At 45.6% G+C, this 24,419-nt stretch overlaps 1 protein-coding gene across 1 annotated transcript in view; it reads left to right on the top strand.

The window, feature by feature from the left end:
- LOC103175539 (zinc transporter ZIP11) overlaps window positions 1-24,419 on the top strand; it is a 171,900-nt gene that overhangs the window by 86,514 nt on the left and 60,967 nt on the right. Inside the window, exon 5 of the mRNA XM_042342563.1 lies at window positions 224-391. Within this exon, the coding sequence (XP_042198497.1) occupies window positions 224-391 (168 nt within the window). The remainder of the gene's footprint in view (window positions 1-223; window positions 392-24,419) is intronic.

The following is a 24,419-nucleotide window of genomic DNA, read 5'->3' as shown; positions in this document are numbered from 1 at the left end:
AACTGGTAACTCTTTTTAGGTCAATTGTTGTGGCTGGACTGCCCCTTCTAAATGAGCTCGATTCAGTTCCATTCCCTTAAAAGAAACTTAAGCGATGGTTTGCCGCCCAGTGAAGGCGACGTAGAAAATGAGCAATTCCCCCACGCCCGTCGACCGAATTTTATTCTGTCCCGAGCAGATTTTTTTTCCCACCCTTCTTACCGATTGTTCTTTGTTCTTTCAGACAAGCTAGAAAATGGGGACGTGTACCAGAGAAAAAGAGGACAGCAGCCCAGCTACTTGGAGGATTTGCCCTCAGTCCACAGTCCAAAGCTCAGCCCCGAACAGCAACACAATAGCTGGAAGCGCATCCTGCTGCTTATTCTAGCTATCACCATCCACAATGTCCCAGGTAAGACCCACCACATTCCTCGACAGAGCTGGGGCCGAAGTTGTCAACACAGTGAGACACCCACTGTCCGCCTGTCCCCTTAACCGCATCGGGTTTCACGTGAGAAACAATGGCAGAGGAAACGGTTAGTTCGGGCGTCCGAGCACGTTTGTAATTTCACGACCAAGAGCGAGACCTTAAGCAGTAAGTACACAGTTAGACGCACATCCACGCAAGTGTACAAAGCGCAAGTCCCAATTGCTGCAGGTATCAGGCTCTCAACTGCGCACACAGAGTCGGTGCAATAAAAACACAGGGTGTGAAATCCTTCTGTCGGGTCAAAAAACCACCTGAAAATTTTCGATCTGCAAACGAAGGACTGTGCACATCCGGTTGCAATCCGGTGATCTTTCGGAATCCTGGGATTTTAATGCCCCGAATCCCGGGATCCCGAATCTTACCTTGTCCCGGAACGCCTGGGGCTGTTCTCCGCACCAGCGTTTAAACACCAGCCAGTCCCCCCGGCTCGGCCTTTATACATTCCCAACATCCCAGGATTCTCTTCAAAGAATCCCAGGATTTCAGGAGCACCATTACCCTTTGGGATCCCAGGATCGGGAATCCAGGTATTGCAACCCCTTCGTGTGACGAAGCTTGTCGTGGGTCACTCACTGGCGGCTCAAGGCCGGGCATGTGATGTTCAATCTTCTCCCAGCCGCACAAGTAGTACTTTCTAACTCAAAATCTCAGTCTCGTCGAAGCTGAAGGCCCACATAAGGAGCAACGTTGGGCGGGATAACAAAGTGCTGGCCCTTATCATTTTGACAACACTTCAGAACCAGTAAGGCTTTATGGGAGCAATTTCATCTGGTTGCATTTCAAGGGCAGGAGGAAGGTTGGAGCGCAGATAAAGTGGCACTTCACGAGGCCAGTCAAGGCACCAATTTACTGGCCACCTAGGATCTCGTTATTTGCAATCAAGACAGTGCAGTTCTGCTTCGCTCCATTGTACAGTAGCATCGAACACACTGGTTTTGGAGAGGCACGTTTATTACAGGCAAAAAAAAAGTGTTGTTCACAGGAGACTTAATAAATTGAAACCGACGACAGTGAGGAGGTTGTTACCGTTCAGTGATGGAGCTGCCTGCTTTATTCGTACGACCCACCAGTACACTTGTCGCTACTTTAGCTGGGTTCAGAGGGTTACTTGCAGAATCATCGCAAGTCTTTTGTGGAAGAAGCACCGACTTAGTTACTCCTTCAAGTTCGAGTTAATGAGCTAAAGGCAGGCAGGTTGAGACCAGTCGACCAGCTTTTTATTTTGGTGATTCAAAATATCTTTACAAACACAAAGACACACGCACACACACACACAAGCCATGCTTAAGAGTATGCAAACTGAACCACAGAGCTTTCCACTCAAGCATTGGAAATTTCCGTTTGTCTGGCGTGGAGAGGGTATAACACTCTCTCCCTAAGGGACGCACACTGCTCACCCTAATGCTGGAAAGTTGGGGAGGGCAAAGGCTTGGGCTCGTAGAAAGGTTCATTAAAATACGCAGTCAATTCACTTTGCAGTATATTCTGTGAAGCGCTTTGAGAACGTCTCGAAGACGTGATCAGGCGCTATATCAAACGCCATTATTATTATTTTTATCAAGTCCTGCCACCACTTGACCCCCCTTTTCTGCAGGATCAATCCAATTTCCTGCACAACATGATTCAAGAGCGTAAATGGGATGTGATGCTATTTGTTGGCAGAACAGCGAGGAGCCTCCTGGAGTGGGTTTATCCCCAGTACGAGGAGTCAACGTGGTCTTGGTCTGCATTCAAGCCACGGCCTTGCCAAGTGTTTCAATCAGAGAGCAGGCTCAGCACGCACATTCTGGACACTATGTTCTTCAAGCTGATCAGTCAGGGGAGGGGAGGTGGGGGGGGGTGGCTTGGGGGATGTCGTAGGCGCCACATCAAATGCACGGGTTCGTATCACTTCGGTAAAAAATGCTGGGCCTCACGAATGCACTGGAGACGGGAAGGTTTTTTTTTGGGTGGGGGGGGGGGTTGTTTTTAACCGACAGTCAATTTCATTCCGTCGTCAAATTAGGCCGACGAACGGCTGGTTCGAGAGGGAAAGCGTGCCTCTCTCCCGGTTATGAACCCGCTGCGCTGTCGAGCCCCACTTCACGTCCATTTGCTATTGCTGCTGATTGACAGAGCAAGTTAAAAACGGCAGCGCAGCCCCAGTTGACGTTAATGCGCAAAGAGGAGCTTTCCCCCGCGCTCCGTGTCAGATCCGCCGCAGATGTTCGAGCTGTTTAGTGTCTCGAACAGATGCAAGCTCTCTGCTCTTCCCCGCAGAGATGGAGCGCAGTGCTCAACACGGTTTGCAAAAGAGAAATTGTGCGCGGTTTCATGGGGGCACGCTGTTGCCTTGTCTTTGCCATCGATTCTATTAGTTTTGCGACTCCCAGTGGCCGAGGAGACCGTGTAATGAGGCAGCTCAGTTTCATGTCCGTTGTTTCACGACAATGAATCTTTCCAGTTAACAGCTGGCCTGAAATCAATCGGCAACTTGCACAGACGCACCCGAGCTCGCTCTCTGTTGAAAAGACCGGACGGGTTGCTTCATTCAGCGGACCGCTTGCAAGTGGACTTTGCCAGATGGAAAGCCACCTACATACACTGGAACTCCCTGCACCGTCCACAACCCCTTTGGCCAGTCCAGGCGCTCTGAGACGCTACCCTGCGCGAGGGGCGCTATATAAACGCAAGTTGTTGTTGTTGTTGAAGTCCGGCACTGGGACCTTTATCTTCCAGTTGCTGTTGCCTCTGGAAATTCCTTATCAAACGTGTCCTGTCCCCTCCGGCTCAAGAATCTTCTGTGCGATGAACCAACCCGGCTTCCGCCGATGACCGTTTCCCCGCCGTACCCTCGCTCTCTCCCTGCTTCTCCCCCCCACCCCCACCCCCTCGCACGCTGCCCCTTGCCCTCTGCTTCACACTGACCTCTCGCAGTGAGGCTTTTCCATTGCGTCATCCCACCGCCCCCAAACCCACCACAGTCTCTCTCAGCATGTCCCCCTTCGCTGTCCTGCCCCGGGTCATTGTAATAAATTAGTTCTATTGCTGCTTTCAGGCTTTTCACAGCTCTGCTGCACGCACATCTTTCTGGGAGAGTGGCCAGTGGCTTCTGACATGAGCGTGTTAGTGTTTCTGGTTAAGTCAGGGGCAACAGAGCTGAACTTCCTCACCATTGATGTAGCCTCTAGCCTTTCTCTGTGTTAAATATCAATAGTTGTCAGACAATAATTGTGGTCAGCAGGAACTATATTGGAGACCGAGCAAAACATCAGCAAATACTGCAAAATATACTCTATTTACTGCCTTTATCCCTCACCCGATGATCCCATCACTGATTTTAAAGGTTGGCTCAGTCAGTCACCACTCATGTCTCTGGTTCAAAGGATTTTGGTCTCAATTCCCACGTCAAACATGAGCTCAGAGCTCCTGTGTAGTGCTGAAGAAATGCTGCATTGTCCTTCGGATGAGACTTTAAACACAGCAATTGGGACATTGGTGCGTGCAAATTGGCTGCCGCGTTTCAGTACACAATACACAGTCACTACTCTTTGACAGCAATTCCCTGCAAAGCACTTTGGTCTTATAGACCCAGAGCCAAATGCAAGGATTATTAGTACGAGTTCGTTCCAAGCTGCGTAAATGAATTCCAGTGCACACTAACTTCAAAATGGAATCCTGGAGCTTAGTGGTTAGAGCACTCGCCTCGCAAGCGAGAGGACCTGGGTTCGATTCCTGGGCAGGACGAAACATACGGCAACTTTCCTTACTCCACACGCCTCTGTTTATGTAGCGATAAGTAGGAACCTGGCTTGTTAGTCGATTGGCGGATCACTTTTTCGGGAGTAATGGTCCCTTTTTAAAAAAAAATTGGGTCACTCGATCCCCGACTGTTTGTGGGGCACTCAGCTCAGCACTGAGCTCTCAGGAAAAATTAGTTCCTGCAGATTTTTTTGTGAAAAGAAAGGTGAAAAAAAGAACATCCACTGCAAAGCTCCAAAAGGTCCATCTCCAGCTCTTAAAAAATGCAGAAGTGCCAATATTTTATTCTCTTCCAGTTCAATATCCGGCTGTGGACCGGTGGGGGGGGGGGGGGGTAACGGATTAAAATGGATTCTGCTGTATGAATCAGTGTCATTGTTTCTTGATTGCTGTCTGAGAGCTTTTTAAACACAAGAAGCATGGATTGCAGAGATGGAATTCAGTTTTTAAAAAGGCACTCGCTGTAAAAGCTCTAATTGCTCCTCGTTGTTTGTATTTTGTGTGTTCCATACGGCGAAATATGTAAATGTTGTTGCTGAAAGCTAATGGTTCTCGTGATCTGTTGATTGCTGCCTTTCGCTCGCTTTGGGTTGGAGTGTGGGTTTCTGCAGCAGGCAGTAATGTGATGCGTTATGGCAGTGACTGAGCTGTGTCACCCCATGTTCTCACTAGTATGCTAAAGGCTTTTGGTTTTAAAGTATCTTTGTTGAAGGGGAGACGTGGTTGTGGACAAATCGGCCGCTGCCTTCGCCCGACAGACTTGCAGATCCTCCACATTGACAGCAGTTTGCTTTGAGACTTTTCGATGTTGTCAAACACGAGGCTTAATTGGTACATTTTCACCTCAGCCGGTACAAAACTTGACAAGTCCAGTTTGAAGCAACACAAGACAGTACAAAATTGCGTTTGTACAGCGTCTTTCACGTCGGGAGGACGTCCCAAGGCACTGGACAGTCACGGATTTGCACCCGAGCAGGGGAGTGGGGTTGGGGTAAGGGAGGGTGGAGGGCAAGGGACTGTGGGAGGTTGACCAAAGGCACGGTCGAAGAAGAGGGTCTTGAGACGTGCCTTGAAGGAGGCAGGGGAGGGAGCGAGGTGAAGGGAATGTGAAATTAAAATAAATGCCTCTGTTTACCGAGCAGTAAATCGAAACCCGGTTGTTAGTCGATTAGCTGATTGCTTTCTGGGTGTAATCCTTCCAAAGCAACGAATGGCATCATAAAATGTTGTGTGATCACCACCTCCACTCAGCGGGCAAGTATTGTTTAAAATCTCCCCGCACACAGGCGGAAGGAGACATTTATCATGCCATACAGCTACGTCTTATTCTATTTATAACCATTGTCACAGCTTTTCAGCTGAGAAAGATTAATGAACATTGTTGGCCCTCCAGACAGTGGTGTAAAGTCAGTTTGGAAGTCACTGGCATTTTCACGTCAGCTTCCCAGGAATCTGATTTTAAAATAGACGCCTCTGTTTACCTAGCAGTAAGTTGGAAACTGGTTGTTAGTCATTTGGCTGATTGCTTTCTGTGGCTAATAATCCCTCCGCAATAATTTTAAAACAATTTGGTCACTCAATTCACGACTGTTTGGGAGAGAGAGAGAAAGAGTGAGCAAAGTAGCAAGAAGGAGATTGGCGCAATTGGCTGTCGCGTTTTCCCCACAAAATGTACAGTTAATTCGGTTCAGAGTATATTCCGCGAAGCGCTTTGAGACCTCTCAACGGCGTGATAAGGCGCTGTGTCAGTTGCAAGGATTAGCATTGTTTTTATTTCCACTGGCTTTCTTCCGGATGAATAGAGTAGACATTGATTGTGGCACCTTAGGCCATCAGAACTGGTGTAATATTTCAGTTATTGTTGGTTTTTGTTTGTGTGCCTTTTGTTTTGTGATGATTCCTGCATCAGCCTGCGCTTGGCGTTTGAAGCTGATGACTTGGAACTTCGAACTGTCCCTCAGTGTCCCACGTGTGTGCTGTGCAGTAGCGCTCACCGCAGCAGGAACTGCAACACAAAATACTCAGTCGATTCGCTTTACAGATTATTCTTTGTGATGTCTCAACAAAGTGATATATCAAGTGCAAGGATTATTATTATTATTATTATTATTATTATCTTGTCTCGTCTCATCATTGTCACAGCCTTTGTTGTTTTCTTCACATTGTTACTGAAGTATAATTGTTTTATAAAAGGTCGTACTCTTACTTACCTGGTCTTACTCCCTGTCTCTCCCTCTCTCTTTCTCCCTCTCCCTCTCCCTCTCTCTCATCCTTTGCAGTCCTTCTCACTCCCTTGTACTTTCTCTTGCTCTCCTTCTTGCTACTTTGCTCACTTTCTCTCTCTCTCTCTCTCTCGCTCCACTTCTCACCCATGTTCAATTTTCTCCCACGCTATCAACGCTCTCCAACATCGGTCGATCACTTGAGAGCTTGTTCTATTTGTAATTGATTGACGAGCCACAATGGGCTGAATAGCATTTACTTATCCCCGACTTTTCTCATGTAACAATGCTCAATTCACGTGGCAACACAGTGATGACAATAGCTATGAAATGCGCTGCAGAACAGAAGACCTTCAGATACCTGGAGCACAAAATGGGAGGTTTCCATTCCATCTTCCTGTACTGAACAAGCTCTTACAGCAGGGGGCTGTGTTAGTGCCTGAGTGTATCTAATTGCATTGCAGATTCCAACGAACGATCCACCACTTGAAGAATATCCCTCTCTCGCTCTCTCTCAATTGATTAGACCGCTGAGAAATTGACCTTCCTTTAATCAACCATCTGTCTCCTATTTTACGATGAAGCTGACTCAGTCAAACTTTATATCCTCAGTATCCTGGAACTTAATAAAAAATAGTCCTTGGATTTAATATCGTGTCTTATCATGACAAAATGTCTCAAAGAACCTAACAGGTAATTGCTGTCAACTGTAGTGACTGCGTTTCTGTAGGCGGACTGCATATCTCAACACCTGCTTAACTCGTCACGACCACTTAAGTTGCACTGTCAATATTCCGGGCACATTTATTTAGGTACTTACACATATGGCTAACTCGTCACTGAGCCCTTTTCCCTTGAAGCGTTGAGTTATCAGAAATTTACAGTATTTATTATGCTCTTCCCCACCCCACACGTGCTTTTTTTTTCGGGTTGGGGGGGGGAAGGCGGCGGTGATCTTAAGCCTTTATCAGATATTTTGCGCCCGGCTTTTCGGGGCTCGCAAGGAAAAGAGCAGAGGCTGGCGGTCGTGATTTACCTCTCCTTTTGTAGTAAAAGCTCCTCAAATTGCACTGAAACATCGCAGTGAAAATCCGCAGTCGGCAAGCGTCGGGACTTAAATCATATCCAAACAGCCAAACCACACACGATATGCCAAGCATAAATTGCCGACTCGCGTGGTTGCCAGCGATTATTAATTATTGCAAACTTAACATATTACAATGGTAATAATTTCAGCACAGCCCAATATTAACAATTAATTTTCTGAATACTTGGATCAGATCGCAAAAGGTTACGTCTCAATATCCCGCACGGTTTGATTTAACAGCTACTTTGCATTTAATCAGGATTAGTTCAGTTTTCATTAGCGGCCCTTTTTTTTTCTCATTAGAACTGAGCAATTAATGGATATTTTCCACGTACAAATTCAAAGCCAGCGCCAATGACTCTTCTCTCATTTGTCCCTGAGCTTTGATGAAGTGCTGGTTTATCCGCCTTGTAAACGAGGCGCCAACACACAGTTGATGCCAGGCTGCTTGTGGGCAACTTGTGTGCCGAGCGAACTCGATGTTAAATTGCTGTATGACATTTGGCCTCTGAACTTTTATCTGCAAATACCCAGTCGCTACATTTGTTGGCAACGATCTGTGAAGCACATTTTAGTCGTGACCGAATAGAAGGATTATTGCTTAGGGTGGAACAGATGGACTTTTTTTTAATTTAGCGGGAATGAGTTGTCTTAGGGCACAGTCTATAGCAGAGCTGTCCAGTAGCATGATGTTAAATTCGGTGTATCTAATGCACCCTTGACTCTGGCTCCCCTTCCCTGTGGACGTGCCCCTGTGGGCCTGTCTCCTGCCAAATGCAATGGCACATCCACAGTTTGACATCTTGGCTGAGGTATAGGACTGGTAACATCTGGAAGTGGGCAGCTCACTTTCTAGAACGGTTGAATTATACAGCACAGAAGGAGACCGTTTGACCCTGTGCGGGCTCTTTGAAAGAGCTATCCAAATTAATCCCACTCCCCCGCGCTCTCCTCATAGCCTTGCAAAATTGTCCTCCCGAAATATCTATCTGCTTTCTCTCTCGAAAGTCGTTATCGAATTGGCTTGCACCAGCCTTTCAGGCAATGCATTCCAGATCCGAACAACTCGCTGTGTGAAAACTTGCAGCCGTGTTTCCACTTGGACAATGTTAATCCCTCCCCAGCGATTGAGATCAGAGCAGATAGTTGTTGTCCTTCTGCGTAGCATATCCTGTGAAGCGCTTTGCGACGTCTCGTAGGTGTGATAAGGCGCTATATCAAATGCAAGGATTATTAATGTAGGGCGTTGGATCGAGCTGTTCTGTCACCCTCCCAAGTACTTGAATCCCTGTTCTACCTCGGAAGGGAACAATCTTCCAAACCCCCCCCCCCCCCGCACCACGCTCTCTCCTTCCCTCTCTCTCTTCCTCTCTCTACAAAGCACTTTGAAGACGTTCTTCCCATTGAAAACGTTGAAGTGCCTTGTTGGAACTCATCGCTATAGTCAAACAATTGTTTTATTCCCCCCCCCCCCCCACTCCCCAACCCCCCACTCTATGTTTGTGGACGATTTGCAACTTTTTAGCCTTTCAAAATAAAAAGTAATCTCATTAAAATGAGAGAAAGGCCTGGATATGGCTATAACAGACGCTTTGAGTACTATATGATGACTTAAGTACACACAAAACAGATGGTGCTCAACCTGAACGTTTTTGGAACTGATCAGACCCTCGGGGTCTCCTCATAATTGTCAACCTTTATTGCTGGCGCATGGCATGCGACTGGAGGCAGGGAAGGAGGATACCAGTGAAATGTTTTGAGGTTCGCCCTTCGCAGGGGGGATCTCATTGCCCTTCCAATGAGAGATGCTACGGGTGATTGGGTCAGCGGCAGAGCTTTGAGCAAGGAGCTTTCTCGGAGATCAGGAGGGACGAACTTTCAAGCCATTCTACCCTCACCTTCTAGAACCTCCACCCCTTCCCCTACTCCCCGCCCCCATCCTGAACTCCTCTGTGCACCCAGGTCCTGTGTATCTAAGCTCCGTGCATTTTACCTCTGTATAGCAAAGCCCGGTACTGCCACCTGATGGCATTTAAGATTATAGCTTCCGCCTCACCTGAATCGAGTTGGGGGGTTTCAATTTCTTGCTTGCAAGCACACTAATGCCATCCTTGTCGCCTAGAAGGCGACCTTTGTATGCAGGTCTATTTATTTTGAGATCGATTCTTATGCTGGCTGCTTGATCTCAAAAGCCCAGTCTCAGAGGTTCAGGGAGTAGGATTGATGTGGTACTAGGTATGGAACGCCTGTGCCTGGTACACGTGTCGTAGCAGAAATGTGAACAAGGCAACCGAAGGTGTTGCTGCGTTAACCAACACATTTGTCAAATTGTGAAACAATGAAGATCTCTCTCTCTGGACGCACCATTTGGTTTGCAGTGCAATTGAAATGTGAAAATATTGCCTATCCAAAAACTCCACTTGGTTTTTGATCAATCATTTGGGTTAGCGATGGGCTGTCGTGGTCTCATTCATCCCTCAAGGTCTCCCCTCCGCTGAGCAAAGTTAAAGGTAGCTTTAGATTTATTGCAGCGAATTGGAGCCCTCAGCCATATTGGCTTTTCCTGGCTTAGTAATAATAACAGTCCTTGTATTTGATATCACATCTTCGAGACTTCTCAAGCGCTTCACAGAATATACTGTAAAATGAATTGACTGTATGTGTTGTCGGCGAAATGCAGCAGCCAATTGCGCACAGCAGTGTCCCACAAACAGTCGCGGACTGAGTGACCAAATTATTATTGAGCAGGTGATTGCCTGTCTGCTGAAAGTGGAGGTGCTGAAAAAGCCTCCATGCAGTGAACCTAAGTTATTAAAATAGAAATAATCGATGGGTTTGATAAGGCGCCCATAACGAAAAGAGGTCTCAGTGCTTCACAAATAAGAGTCTCGGAGTAAAGCAACTCTGGTTTAATTAGAATTTGTTACAGACGACTGCTTTTTATGAACCAAATGCAAACAGTGAAATTGATTACCGATGTAAGCCACACATCACAAGTGTAAGGGAGTCAAACTTGATGTTAAGGGAATGGACTACACTCGACACACTCACTCCCTCTCACACACAGACACAGACACTTACAGCAGACTACCTTCAGTGGTCGGTCCAGGACACTGTCGGAAAAGAAAAAGGAATTTCTCCCAAGTCCTGGCCGACAATCCTCTGGTCGCTAACTTCACTAACTTCATGTGCAAATTGCTTAAAGCACTTTGAGACATTTCAACTATGTGTGCTATAATAATGCAGAGTCTCTCTGTCTAGACTTTCCTGTGGTGTCTGGGCACCTGAGAATAAGATGAGCGACATGAGAAACTGTCAGCCTTTGCTTCCTGTCATGGCATTCTTCAGAAAGTTCCCGGAAATGCTCACGTGTACAGATTCCACCTTTAAGCTCTTATTTTGTGACCCTAAAATCTTGTAGTTTTGACTTGTTTGCCAGTGTCCCTTTTGCCACTGAATCTCTGACTGTAAGAGTGGCAGATCTGAGCATGTTTCCATTAGGCAAAACCTAAGTCAAACCCTTTTCACTTATACGACAGAAAAAAATGAACATTAATTTTAATTAACGTACGAAAACATTTCCTCGCTCCGCAATCTGTTTCCCGAGCAGGAGACTGATCAGCCACCTGCTCCCCGGCCTCTGCCAGTGCTGCTCAGTAGCAACAACAACAACAACTTGCATTTATATAGCGACCTCAAGCTGCGTAGCAACCCTGAGCATCTGTATCAGCCATAGGGCAGTGTGTGAAAGTGGTTCGAGGGTGCTGATGCACTGCAGTACAACCTGTTATAAAGCACTTCATTATACCACAGGTTCGCTGATAGGCATGTAAATAAATGTAAATAGATCCTAAATAAGCACAAAAATCCCCATATCGCCTGCTGGCTCCTCACAATTGTCACTGGCGATGTTGTCACCGGCGATGTTGGCAGCTTAACGTGCCAAGGATTTTCCTGCCCTTTTCTTGAATCAAACTTTGCACCTGGAAATGTGGGGGAAAAACACGCGAGGTAATCTCACAGCAATCCGGTTGGGATATTTGATGCATTGAGAAATATTTATAACAAATAAAGCAGTGGTGGAACTGCATCAGTAAGTCCTCCGGTTTATACAGTAATTTTTGTTTGATGGAAGACCTTATATCACATTTGCAGCTAAATTACCAACATACTCATTCCTTACAGTTAATTCCGGCTAATAGATATTTGCCAATTTCTTTCTCTTGGGGTTCTGCGTGAGCCAAATCTATGATTTTGTTTGTGGCAAATATCCTCCAGGATCCTAATGGAATTTTAAAGAGTGGGCTGAAACATAATGAATTATTATACATACATGTCTTAGTATTTCATTAAAATATTTGCTCCGCTTGACTTCCTGTTTCAAGTCAGAGACGTCTTTCATCTGGCAAAGAAGCTCACTCGTTGACAGAAGCTGAGCGTTTTTTACCTTTTAGATACCGTGACTGTGGCTGCTGTGTTTGGGGCGGTAATTATTTTAATTGCAAGGTATCTGAATAGCAAAGGACCGCAGTGAAGACACAAACACCAACACTGGGTTGAATGGCCCCCGTGCTGTGTCGCAGATTTCCGCGGGTTATTGTTGACTGCGCTAATTGTTGTTTTGCCTACCCATCGTCAAGGGGAGAGAGAGCGCAATCCATTCCAACAATCTATCTCTGGAATTGCCGTGTGCAGGTGGTGGGATGCAAGGAATTCCACTTTGGTTCTAAAGCAGACCACGATTATGTCCCGAAACGTATCTAACTGACCAAATGTCAAGTATACCTCCAAAGGCCTGAATAAACCGATTGCTGTGAAAGCGCTTACTCTGTGTTTGCGTTGCTAAAGGTTTGCACATGGCTGAATATTCAGAAAATAACATTGTTTTGCTTTTAATCGGTCCAAAGAAACTTTACACCAGGCTTTCGATCATGATGACTTCTGCTCTATTTCTGGGGTAAATTTATATTTTTTAAAAGAAATCATTGGATTTAAAATAAAACAGCACTTGCATTGCTGAGTGACTGTCTGTGAATCCCAAGCTAAATTCAATTAGTCTTTCGTTCTTTTTACGCTATCCCAACAAAGGATAATGGCAGATTATGGCCAAATAGGGAAACGACTGGAGAGAAATTCCACCTTGGTCAAGATTACGCTTACCAGACAGTGCTATCAATGGCAAGATATGCGATGTTAGCTGGTTCGACTCCAGCAGGTACCCCAACTCACACTCTGGGATCCCCAAGGCTTAGCTCTTGCCGACCTGCTCCTAATACTTTCCGGAGATAAGTCTCCAACAATCTATCTCTGGAGTTTCCATGTGTAAGTGGGGACGCATGGAATTCCCAGCTTGGTTTGGATGCTCCTAAGCACGGTGATGGGTTTCCGCACGTGTCAGTCACCCAGCTGACCAAAAATAAGATGTACAACAACGACGACGACAAGGTAACATTTCAGGGCAGCTAGAATTTCCAGAGCGTTCCAAAATTTCTCAAACACAGCCTTACCTTTGAAGCCATTTTCCTGTAAGCTTCTTTTTTAAGAACGTACAGAAAAACCTGTTCCGAGTTGAGACTCAATTGAACAATTGGCCAAACTCTGCACGCTGCAAAACATTATGTAAATCGAGGAAATCCCTTGCCTCCTGTCTCTGTCTTATTCCGTTTTGTTTTGTACTTGGCAAAAGACCTTGCCCTTGGAATAACTGCGCCCCCACCTCCATCCCCTTTCCAAAAATAATGTGCTGCCGACATGAGATCATTGAAACCAATTTAAAAGGGAGAAAAAGCAGATGGTTCACACGTGCCTGAACTACAAAGGAACGAGATTGTGTTGATTTTGATTATAGGTTTATGGTTTTGCAGTGGGCGTTCGATCCTAATTGTGGCCACACAAGACAATAATTATCCCCATAGCTGCTCAGGAGAGGAGATGTCTATCCCTATCTGGGCTGAATTGGAACATTGCTGCAATGGCGAAAAAAGAGGCAGTGTTTTAATTCATCACCGTCACCCAGTCTTCTGGACCCAGCACTATAATCTGTTGAATTGCTCACACCAGGGGGATAGCCAGAAGTTTTCCACATGAAGCACAAGTGAGATGCTGGGATCACCTGTTGCTGTGAAACTGAAGGTCACCTCAGTGGGTTCAGTGGCCTCTTCTGTTCCTACACCCCCAGGGATCTGTCCTCTCTGGCACCTCAGAGATCAAACTGAACTGTCACTTAGTGCCCCACAAGATTGTGGTTAGATTGTGGTCCTTTGGTTAACGCAGGATTAACTGGAACTGAAACATATATATATATATAACATAAGTAATCCTTGCATTTCATATAGCGCCTTATCATGTCATTGAGATGAGTCACAGAATATATTGTAAAGTGGTTTGACTGTGCATTTTGTGGGTGAAACAGGGCAGACAGTTGCGTACAGCAGTGTCCCATCAACAGTCGTGGATTGAGTGACCAATTTTTATTGGGGGTGTGGGATGGATTATTATAACCCCCAGAAAGCAATCTGCCAAACAGCTAACAACCGGGTTCCTACTTGCTGCCAGGCAAACAGAGGCTCGTGGAGTAAGGAAACTTGCCTAAGGTTTCATCCCACCCATTAATCGAACTCCGGTCCTTTCACTTGCGAAGCGAGCGAGCTAACCACTACAATACAGGACTTCCAAGGGAATCCCAAATCAGGAGGCTTTCACTGCAACTCAGGCTCCTGTAGCATTGGAAAGAATCATTTCCTGAAAGAGCAGAGGCAAGACCGGAGGGAGCACGGCTTGTGCGAGCTCTCTCCCCGGCGGGTGCATGCTGCCTGAGGCTCTCAGCCTCTTGTATGCAAACGTGGAGAGACAACTCAGCATTGCCTGCTGAGCCAGGTTTATTGGAGCGTGCTTACAGCCACAGGGAGCCTGCGGGCTCGCCTGTGACATTGCAGCACAGATTCTGCAGATCACGAGCGCTCTTTAGAGGACAATTCTGGTCTTGGGATTAGCTGCTTCCAGACCGAACCCAATTGACCCTGGCAGCGCACAAAAGCGACACCCTATTAGGCAAGTTTCCTTACTCCACACGCCCCAGTTTACATAGTGGTAAGTAGAAACCCGGTTGTTAATCGATTGGTGGATCGCTATCTGTGAGTAATAATCCCTCAAAAAAATGTGGTCACTCAATCCACGACTGTTTGTGGGGATGCTGCTGTGGGCAATTGGCTGCTGCGTTTCACCCACAAAGTATACACTCAACTCACTTTGCAGTACATTCTGTGAAGCGGTTTGAGACGTCTCAACGACTTGATAAGGCACTCTATCCAATGCAAGGATTATTATTACTATTATGAATAGTGATGGGTTTGGTTTGGTTTCTCGACTCCGCTAAATGGTCTGTTTATGGTCGCAGGTTACAATTATCCGTTAATGTCGGGCGCCATTCAACGACTTCTAAGCGACGTATTTTGGTCGGGAGAATAAAAAGTCCTCAAAATGAAGCGTGACAGTGATGTGCTTCTTAATTTTTCGAGAGGCTCAAAGTTCAGCTGCTTTCACTCTGCCTTGGTCTCAAAAAGAACGACTTAGACCTTTGTTCAGGTCTTTGCAGAACACTGTAATTAACTATTCGACTCGTGAAGTGACGGTTAGTTTTGCCGGCATAATGTACTCATCATTTCTAGATTAAAATGTCACTGGGTTTGGAAGCTCAGTATAATTAAGGCTTTTATTGTCTCATGGAGCTCAGTAGGTTGAGTTGCTCTGCAAAGTCAGCAGCTCCTCAGGTGAAGAACTGCTGTCCCGATGCATGGCTGGTAGCTAAATAAGCCTATATTTCTGAACATTGATGGACCGTTACGTGCAGTGGGAGAAATATTTCCTTTACTTTAGGAAACATATCAAGGCATCAGCGAGAAAAGGAAAGAAGCAAAGGAGATTTACCAGGATGGTACCAGGAATGAGGGACTTCAGTTATCAGGAGAGGCTGGAGAAGATAGGATTATTCTCCTTGGAGGAGAGAGGGTTAAGAGGAGACTTAGTAGAAGTTTTCAAAATTATGAGGGAATTCAATAGGGTGAACAAGGAGAAACTATTCCCACTGGCGGGTGGGTTGGTAACCCCGGGACACCGATTTGAAATAGTTGTTAAAAAAAACAGAGGGGAGGTGAAGAGAAATTTTTTCACACAGCGAGTTGTTTGGATCCGGAATGCATTGCCTGAAAGGCTGGTGGAAGCCGATTCGATAACAACTTTTAAGAGAGAAGCAGATAATTATTTGGGGAGGACAAGTTTGCAGGGCTATGGGGAGAGAGCGGGGGAATGGGATTGATTTGGGTAGCTCTTCTCAAAGAGCCAGCACAGACACGATGGGCCGATTGGCCTTCTTCTGTGCTGTATAGTTCTATGATTTTATGATTTCCATTTCCATGTTATGTAAAGTTTTTCTTGAACTATCGGGTCCAATTTTTTAAAGGGCTGATGAAACCCTCAGAATATTATAATCCTTACGATTGATACTGTGCCTTTCAGGTCCGGCAGCTGTCTCAAAGCGTTTCAGAATATACTGTAAAATCTGTGTGCATCATATACTCCATACATGACATCTTTTGTGACTTAATGGCATTAAGCTTAAGACCTGGAAGTCAACGCAGTGCCAGTTCTCTTTCACAATAGAAAGTTCATTCCTTCAAAGCAACATCTCTGTGTACGTGAGGACTATTATTCTCGACAGGCTAACTACTGTAGAGACTCCCATCCTTCAGCCATTTCAGTTCCACTGTTAATTGCCATTAGCAATATTCCTGCTTCCTGAGCCTTCGGTATAGCAACAGAAGGATGCTCAGTGCTGGTTTGGCTGTGAGGCAGCACTTGTAATCCAGTGATATTGTACTGCTTGTACGTGAAATTCACTCCTTATGAAACCATCCAGACCGCTGCAGTGAATGTTTTTTTTTGAACTCCGCCGAATGAAAAGTGTCCGAGGGGCTGTCCCTAATTGCTGTCTCTTTCAAAAGAGTGTGGAGGGCAGTTTGCTCCCCTCCCAGAGGGTATTATTAAAACTCTGTAGAAGCCGTCTTACAGCACACGGTGACCCCTTTCTCTAGGGGCCGTACCCATGTGTATGGTGGTTGGAGGGGGGGAGGTCTTGTGAAAATGACAGCGAAAAAATTAGGCACACGATTTATTTTTAATACTAATCCTTGCCTTCGATTTTGGGCAAATTCTGGATTTGTTGAAAGAAAATGTTGGATTCGGAAAGATTCAAAACGAGAGGGTTTTCAAACAAAGGGTTCGCCTGAAGTATTTCCTCTTCGACCGTGTTTTACGGTCACCTCCCCCCTCCCTCCTGCTCAGGATCAGGCTACGCCACTGTTAAGCACTCTAACCTATCCAGTGAGGGGCGCTATATAAATGCAAGTTGTTGTTGCTTGCAGGATAACGCAAGAGGCATTTTGCACACTGCCTGCAGTTGGGATCGAAACCGGTGAGAAAACTTGTCGGGGTGGTTAGGACATGGATGAAATAAAAAAAACGTTGATTTTATTTTCGGCGCTCACAGGATTCATTTCGTTTGCTGGCTCCTGATTCATATTAACTGGCGAGAATCAAGGGTGAAAATCGCTCAGTGAGGTTGTTCAGGCGAGTGGGCTGCAGAGTAGTGCTGTCATTGCAACAAATATGTAGGCTTTCTCTCTCTCTCTTTCTAAATTTAGATGCTTTACGTGGGAGGTATTGTCAATCTGAACAGCGCACAGACACTGCTGCACTGCAGGTACTGGGGGGGTAGGGGGGAAATAAAGAGATCAAATGCGTGCATTAACACACCGAACATGATGATGTGCCATCTGTCGTTTTTCAAGAAACCAGCCCCCCAAAAGTAATAGGTTTCTGTGACCCGTTGCAGCAAAAAGATTCGAGTCCAGGGGGTGCGTGAGCAGCGAGTTAATAATTCAAGTTAAAGCTCTGTTAAAGCAGAGGATATTAATGGAAATCTGTCAAGATTCTGTGCTGAGCCCCACAACAGAAGCTCCCCTTCAATCCCATGACAAGCACCGAATTCTGGGTGGGGGGGTAATCATATTTGCTCTCGCCGCCTTTGAATCCTTTTGACTTCTTGGCAGCATTTTCAGGGCTGAGTGCTCTGAAGATAGAGGAGAATACAACTGTGACATTTTGGTTGATAGTAATTATAATAACAATAATAACTTGTGCATTTATTATAGTGCCTAATTATGTCGCCTCAATGTCACAAAGCACCTCACGGGATTTACTATCAGAGTATATTTTTTTGTAGACGATCGTTGTGAGAGAGGAGAGAGAGAGAGGAAGAACAAATGACACTTTTTTTATACCGTTATTAAATTGTAAAGCCTAAAACCAGAAGAATGGCAACTGGCCTTTTATCAGGTTTATATAAGTCTATTCTTCCTGTGTACTTATAAAAGGCCACCAGAGATTACACAACACTCAACCTGTTCTTATATACATCTAAGTTGTCCATCGATTTCCCCCAGTTCAAACAATCAGATGTCCAGGTCGGTTCCATTAGCGGCTTGCTGTGTGCGTATGTGTTCATGTTCTGGGGGAGGAAAAAGTGGTCCTTTTAGTGTTTTCTTTTGTGCTAGTCCATCACCTGCACTTTCAGCCTTGGACAGAGTGAGCGGACAGCTACTTATCTAGGAAATTGAGTCTTTTCCACATCCTCCAGTGCGTGGAATTATTTCTATGTTACAGCAAGCCATTGCGCCCTGGCAGGAAGAATGGTAAGATTGCAGTTTCAGCAGTACCCCAAAGTGGTTTCCTTAACTCCAGCGCAGGCATAGTTATCACTGTTAGGAGCCACTTACTGTTACTCTTTGAATCCTTTCTGAGTGTTTAAAGCTCTTTCAAATAAATGTTTGGGTTCAAATAGTGTAGATGGAGCTCTGAGCTGTCCCTCTCTATTAGTGGTACTTTCAACAGATAATATTAACAACCAACTTTTGTCTTGAAACATCTCTTGAAGCCGTGCCAACATGAGCCTGATACTTTCCGGAATTAGTAAGTAGGATGCGTTCCTCCAGCGAGAGAGAGTGCGCATCCCATTCCAACAATTTATCTCTGGGAGATATATATGTCGGTGGAATGCATGGAATTCTCAGTTTGGCTTGGATACTCCTAAGCACGGTGATGGGTTTCCGCGTGTGTCAGACACCCGGCTGACCAGAAGCCTGAACGTGCAGAGGTCAGTCAGTCAGTCCAGTGACTGAGTAACTATTACCAGGGTGGGGCTGGGGGGAAGAGAGGAGGGGTGGGGGGGTGTGGGGAGGAAGGAGTTTAACCCGATTTCTTGACAGCTTCTCAAGAATTTGCAGCATTTTGCCACGAAATGTATGTTTTGGGTGGAAAGCCAATTTTCTAGGAGCTTGTTAAGACAGTAATCACTGATTCACTTTGGACAAGATTAGCATCCGTTCCGAATTAGTCATCTGGTGGAACTTTGTCACGGAGCAGCTAACTTTCTCCCCCCTCCTCCGCGTGCAGATTCAATTCTGCGCTTCACGGGGGTAATTAGATCTGGAGAGAGAACATGGTCTGCTGCCGTTGAATGCAATTATTTGCTCCACCGAGTGTGCATTCAGGCCAAGCCTTCTCTATCGTCTTCAGTTCACTATGCTGTTTCGTGCAGGTTTGAGGCTGGCCCTCGCAAGTCGTGGGCCCATGTCTCTTCCATCCCCAATGGCACAGCATCAGACTAAGTGAGCGGTAATTTGCAGCCAAAGTATTTGATAGCCATCAGCTGGCAGAGTTGAGTTTACTCAGAGACATCCAAAATGTGAATTAATGGCCAAATCAGATCATCTGATGGCTTTTTGGGGGAATAAATTGGTTAACAACAATCCAACTGTTGTCATGACATTGCTCCAGATTTTTTACCCTCTGTGCTTTTCTGGTCGATCAGGACACAGTGAAGATTGGCTCACACTCCCGCTGCTTGAGGAACAATTGGGATCCATTACACGGGAAACCCTACGCGAATGCAAAACTCTCTCAGTAGTTTGGTTTGGAGACTCTTGCTTGTGATGATGGGATTTCGCGAGGGTCATGTAACGAGTTGACCAAAGTAAAATTACAAATCGCAGCTGGAGCAGAAAGTTGGCGCCTGGTACCTCCTCGCTCCCAAAGCTTGAGGCGTGCTCCAGATATTTGAAAGGCTCTCAGATTAAATTGATCATTTCTAAAAAGGAATCAATGCTTTCTTTGCTGGACTTGGAAGGTAGAGTGGGTGATAGCCCCAGTTATGACTGAGGGGAGTTGTAGCATCGACAGTCAATTGAAAAACTTTGGGCTTTGGGCAACACACAGAGCTGTTAGTTTACAGAGTTAAATAGAGTGGGTTAGCCTAGCGCAGTGATAGCACTCTTGCCTCTGAGTCAAAAAGCTGTGGGTTCAAACCCCACTAGCGAGGTGTTGCACTATATGAGGTGTCAACTTAGACTACGGGATGCACTGTCAGAGGTGCAGTTCTTCGGATGAGACATAAAACGGAGATCCTGTCTGCCTATTTAGGTGGATGTAAAGGATTCCAAGACACTGTTTGACAAGTAAAGGGAGTTTCTCCTGGTTCCCTCGCCAACAATCCTCGAAATAAATTGCTCATTCACTTCATGGCTGCTGTGGGACATTGCTGCATGCAAATTGGTTGCTGCGTCTGCCTACAAACACCCTTGATAACAATTGCCTGTGAAGCACTTTGGGAAAATTTAATATTATAACTGCTGTACCAACTGTGAGGATTATTATCATAATAATTCCTGTACATAAAGATTTGAGTGGTTTCTGGGGATACATGGTAAGTAATCCAGCATCCTTCAATGAGACACTGTTGAGTATAGTGACATCTAGTGGCCAAAGTCGGGCAGTCACCATCCAAGGGGTGAGTCGGTGCTCAACGAAATAAGAATCCCAATTGGAAAATCTCTGTGTGTTCATCGTAAAACCTGTGACTGTGTATTTGTAGGTGAACATGGCAGCCATTTTGCGCACAGCAATGTCCCATTGGTCATGAAGTGACCGGGGATTGTTGGCCTAGACACCGAGAGAAATTCCCTTCTCTTTTCACACAGTGCCGTGGGATCTTCAACATAACATCCATACGAACAGGCAGACAGGAACTCGGTTTAAAGTCTGATCCGATGGATGGCAGTTTGCGCACAGGAATGGCCCACAAGCTGCAATAGGTTGAATGAACTACGCCCTGAAACTCTGGAACACTCTTCCTCTATCCCTCCGCATTGCCACCTCCTCCCCGATTTTCAGGTCACACCTGAAAACCTTCCTCTTCAACCGTGTCTGCGGTCACCTCCCTCACCCGGCTCGGCGTCTCGTTTGGGCCTTTAACAATATGGCCATCAAGAGCGATGAGGCTCACCTTCTACTCATTTCCAGCGGGAGCCAGAATCCATTTACTTCCTCGCCTACTTGTTCAGCTGCTGCTCTTCGCTGTAAAGTCTGTCATGTCAGGAAAACCTTTTTTTTAACAAAAGGGAGAAATTCCGGAACAGACGACATTTGAAGCGAGAGGATTCTGGCAGGACACGCTCTCGAGTGCTGCCGGTTGGGTGAGTCACCACTCAGGCACGGATCGCTGTCTGTGCTTCCACAGCTAATGTGGCCAGAACTGCGTAGGTGTGAATTACTTTGAAGGTATCATTATAGTTGGATTAAAGCGCGGTTCAATGTTGGTGCGGCATCCGCTGGGTCTGCTATCCTTCAAAACATTACCCTCACGCCGGGCTTCTTTATCAAATGCCGAGCTTGTCTTGGAAATGGCTTCAGTAGTGCGGGGTACACTTAGAGTTCCTCTTTGCTAAATGGTTTATTTTGGGAGCGCTTTGGCCTCTCAGTCAGGAGATTGTGGGTTCATGCCCCCTCGTCAGGATTTTGAGCTCACGGTCTAGGCTGACACTCCAGTGCAGTGGGACGGAGTCAGGCGTTTACAGCATTAATAACATTAATAATAATGCTGGCGAGGAGAGACCTCTTCTTAAAGTCAAAAGAAAGAACAAGTTATTCCCTTAGCACTGTTGTGTTGGCACGACATCTGAATCTGGGCTTATTATTGCAAAATCTCTTTGGTTGGTTGAATGCCCTGTATCTTATAATAATCCTAGCACTTGATATAGCGCCTTATCGCGCCTTCTAGACGGCTCAAAGCGCTTCACAGAATATATTGTAAAGTGACCAATTTATTATTGATTATTTTTTTTCTTGAGGGATTATTATCAGGCGTGTGGAGTAAGGAAAGTTGCCTAAGGTTTTGCTCTGTTGGGAATCGAACCCGGGTCTCTCGCTTGCAAGGCGAGTGCCCTAACCGCTGAGCTACTGGACTCCAGACTTAGCAGGACATGCTATCAATGCTATCAATTCTGTGCAGCTCAGTGCCTGAGTCAGGGAGAAAGGCAAAGCTCACTATTTTCCCCACTCAACAATTAATGGGCCCTTCAAAACACTGCTGCTTTAGTACCTCTTGATGTCTTAGTGATGGATTGATAGAGGAGTCGGCATGTAATATGCCTCATCTCTTATGTATGAGTAGAATTAATTCAGCAAAGCCCCTGGGACATGGTGCAGATATATAAGGTGCATACATTCATTTCACACCCCATCTCACGTTGGCGGTAAAGTCACATTGGGCCCTTAATGACTGCAGCTTGGGTCTTTGATTCATTGTGTGATTGAGTTCATTGCAGATCAGATCAAACCAGTGTGTTGGGTTGTTGAGAATGGACCCAATAATAATAATAATAATTAATCCTAGCATTTGATACACCAGCCAAGAAACCCATCAATAAACAATTACCTCAGAATGACTCCCCAGAACGTATTTGCTTAATAAAGGCTTCAGAAATAACTACACGTTATTGCGATCGCCCTGGAGGCAATTGTATAAAAAAAATCTCCTTTCCTAACCCTTCAATATACATTAGCCTGCATATATCTGCGCTGGGGAATAGGTGCACAGATTCCCTTTCATTCCCCCTTTGCTGTGATGTTCATTGCTTGCACCGAACAGCACGCTAACCGTTTTCGTCATGCAATTAAATGAGTCATTGTGCTGTGCCCTGTGCACATATTGAACTGCTAATTGTCTTGTCAACTGCCGAAGATGTGCAGCATGTTTTTTTTTTGCACAGAGTCGCTATTGAAGACTGAAATGTCTATTCCAACAGTCATTTGTGTTGGAAACCACAAAGGCAACTGGTTTATTGACCGAGCCTGAGCAGAGGGATTTATCACAGCTCTGTGATGTTTGCAAGCCTTCATCCCTCGAAGCTGTGCGTCATGACAGATTGCACACTGAGAGAGAGAGAGAGACACCGTCTCGGCATATTTGCGCGAGACCATGGCCTGGGGTAAAATCTCCGACACAATTGTTCCGTCGTTTGGTAACAGTCTTGACAGTGTAAAGGCTTTGCCTTTCAAAAAAAACTGTTTCCCCTGACATGGGAAGCCATTTAAATCATTCTGCGTCTGCTGAACTGTTCAACTGTTCTCCTCATATTTGATTTCATGTTTCCAGGCAAAGGCTCTTGTCTTTTAAAGTCTTGCTTTCAAAGCCTTTTGCTGTAAGGAGCTCAATGCCCACACTAATTGGGACCAGCTCCGTTGCGCAAGGGAAATCTCCCTCTTGTTGTCTCTCTGACTCTGACTACCTGTCTGTCTATCTGACTCTGATTGCCTGTGTCTCTCTCTCTCTCTCTCTCTCTCAATCTCTGCTTGTCAACAGCTTACATTCTGCTCCTATGTTTTGCAGTGACTGCATTTTGCAGGTGAACGCAGCTCAGAAACAAGAGTGCTATCAACCGAACCAGATTGGCTCTGTAATGCAATGAAAAGACACTTGCACACGGCATTCACATGAGTACACACACACGTTCTCATTCACTCACTCACTCACTCACTGACTCACTCACTCACTCACTCACTCACTCACTCCCTCGCTCCAAAATGGATAGAGATGAGATGCAGAGCCAGAGCAAACACAAGCCACAAACTGCTGCAAATTGCCACCTGAAGGACAATTACGGCAATTGGTTCCAAACAAAATTTGTTTGTGTTAATTTTTTTTTAGTCGTGGCCATGCAGAGATGTGATACCGCTCTCTCCCACACCTCTCAGCCACTCATTGCTGCCTATGCAAACTCCCTTTATCTCACCTCAAATCTACTATCTTTCCATTTTCCATTTCCACCGCAAAGGAACAACTGTGATCGTGACGTCGTCTTTAATAGCTTTCTTCTGATGGAACTTTTCTTTGTCACAGTAAAATGCTACTTTTGTGCAAATGGCATTATGTGGAGACAGTTTTATGTCAATTTTTCCAGTTTCATTCACGCGGGCAGATCGCACTTGCCGGAAGAAGCTGGGGCCAAGTCAATAAGTACTGCAATCCAGCCTGCCTTCTCACAAATCAGTGCAGTGCTTCGACCGCTCGTAATGAAAAATGGGCTCTTTGCAAAGCAACAGAAATTGCTTGCTGCTTCGGAACTTAAATCATTAAAGTTGCTTCTTTCAATTTTGATGATGCTGGAAAAGTACATTCATTTTTCATGCTGTCGTGCCACATCAACTCTCTTAATATTAACTACTGGCTGTTCTCGCATAATGGATTTCCAGGGGTAATAATCCCTCTCAAACTAAATACATTTGGTCATTCAATCCACGGCCTGTTTGTGGGACACTGCAGTGTGCAATTGTCTGCCACGTTTTGACCCACAAAATAATCAGTCCACTTTACAATATATTCTGTGAAGCGCTTTGAGACGTCTGAACGACGTGATAAGGCATTATATCAAATGCAAGGATATTTATTATTAATCGGATGTAAGGTTGGCTTGGTCATGAGTACTTGCACCTCTGAGTTAGAAAGTTG

The sequence above is a fragment of the Callorhinchus milii genome, unplaced genomic scaffold (assembly GCF_018977255.1).
Source record: "Callorhinchus milii isolate IMCB2004 unplaced genomic scaffold, IMCB_Cmil_1.0 Scaffold20, whole genome shotgun sequence".
In the NCBI taxonomy this organism is placed as follows: Eukaryota; Metazoa; Chordata; class Chondrichthyes; order Chimaeriformes; family Callorhinchidae; genus Callorhinchus; species Callorhinchus milii.
This window is presented reverse-complemented; position numbering and strand designations above follow the sequence as displayed.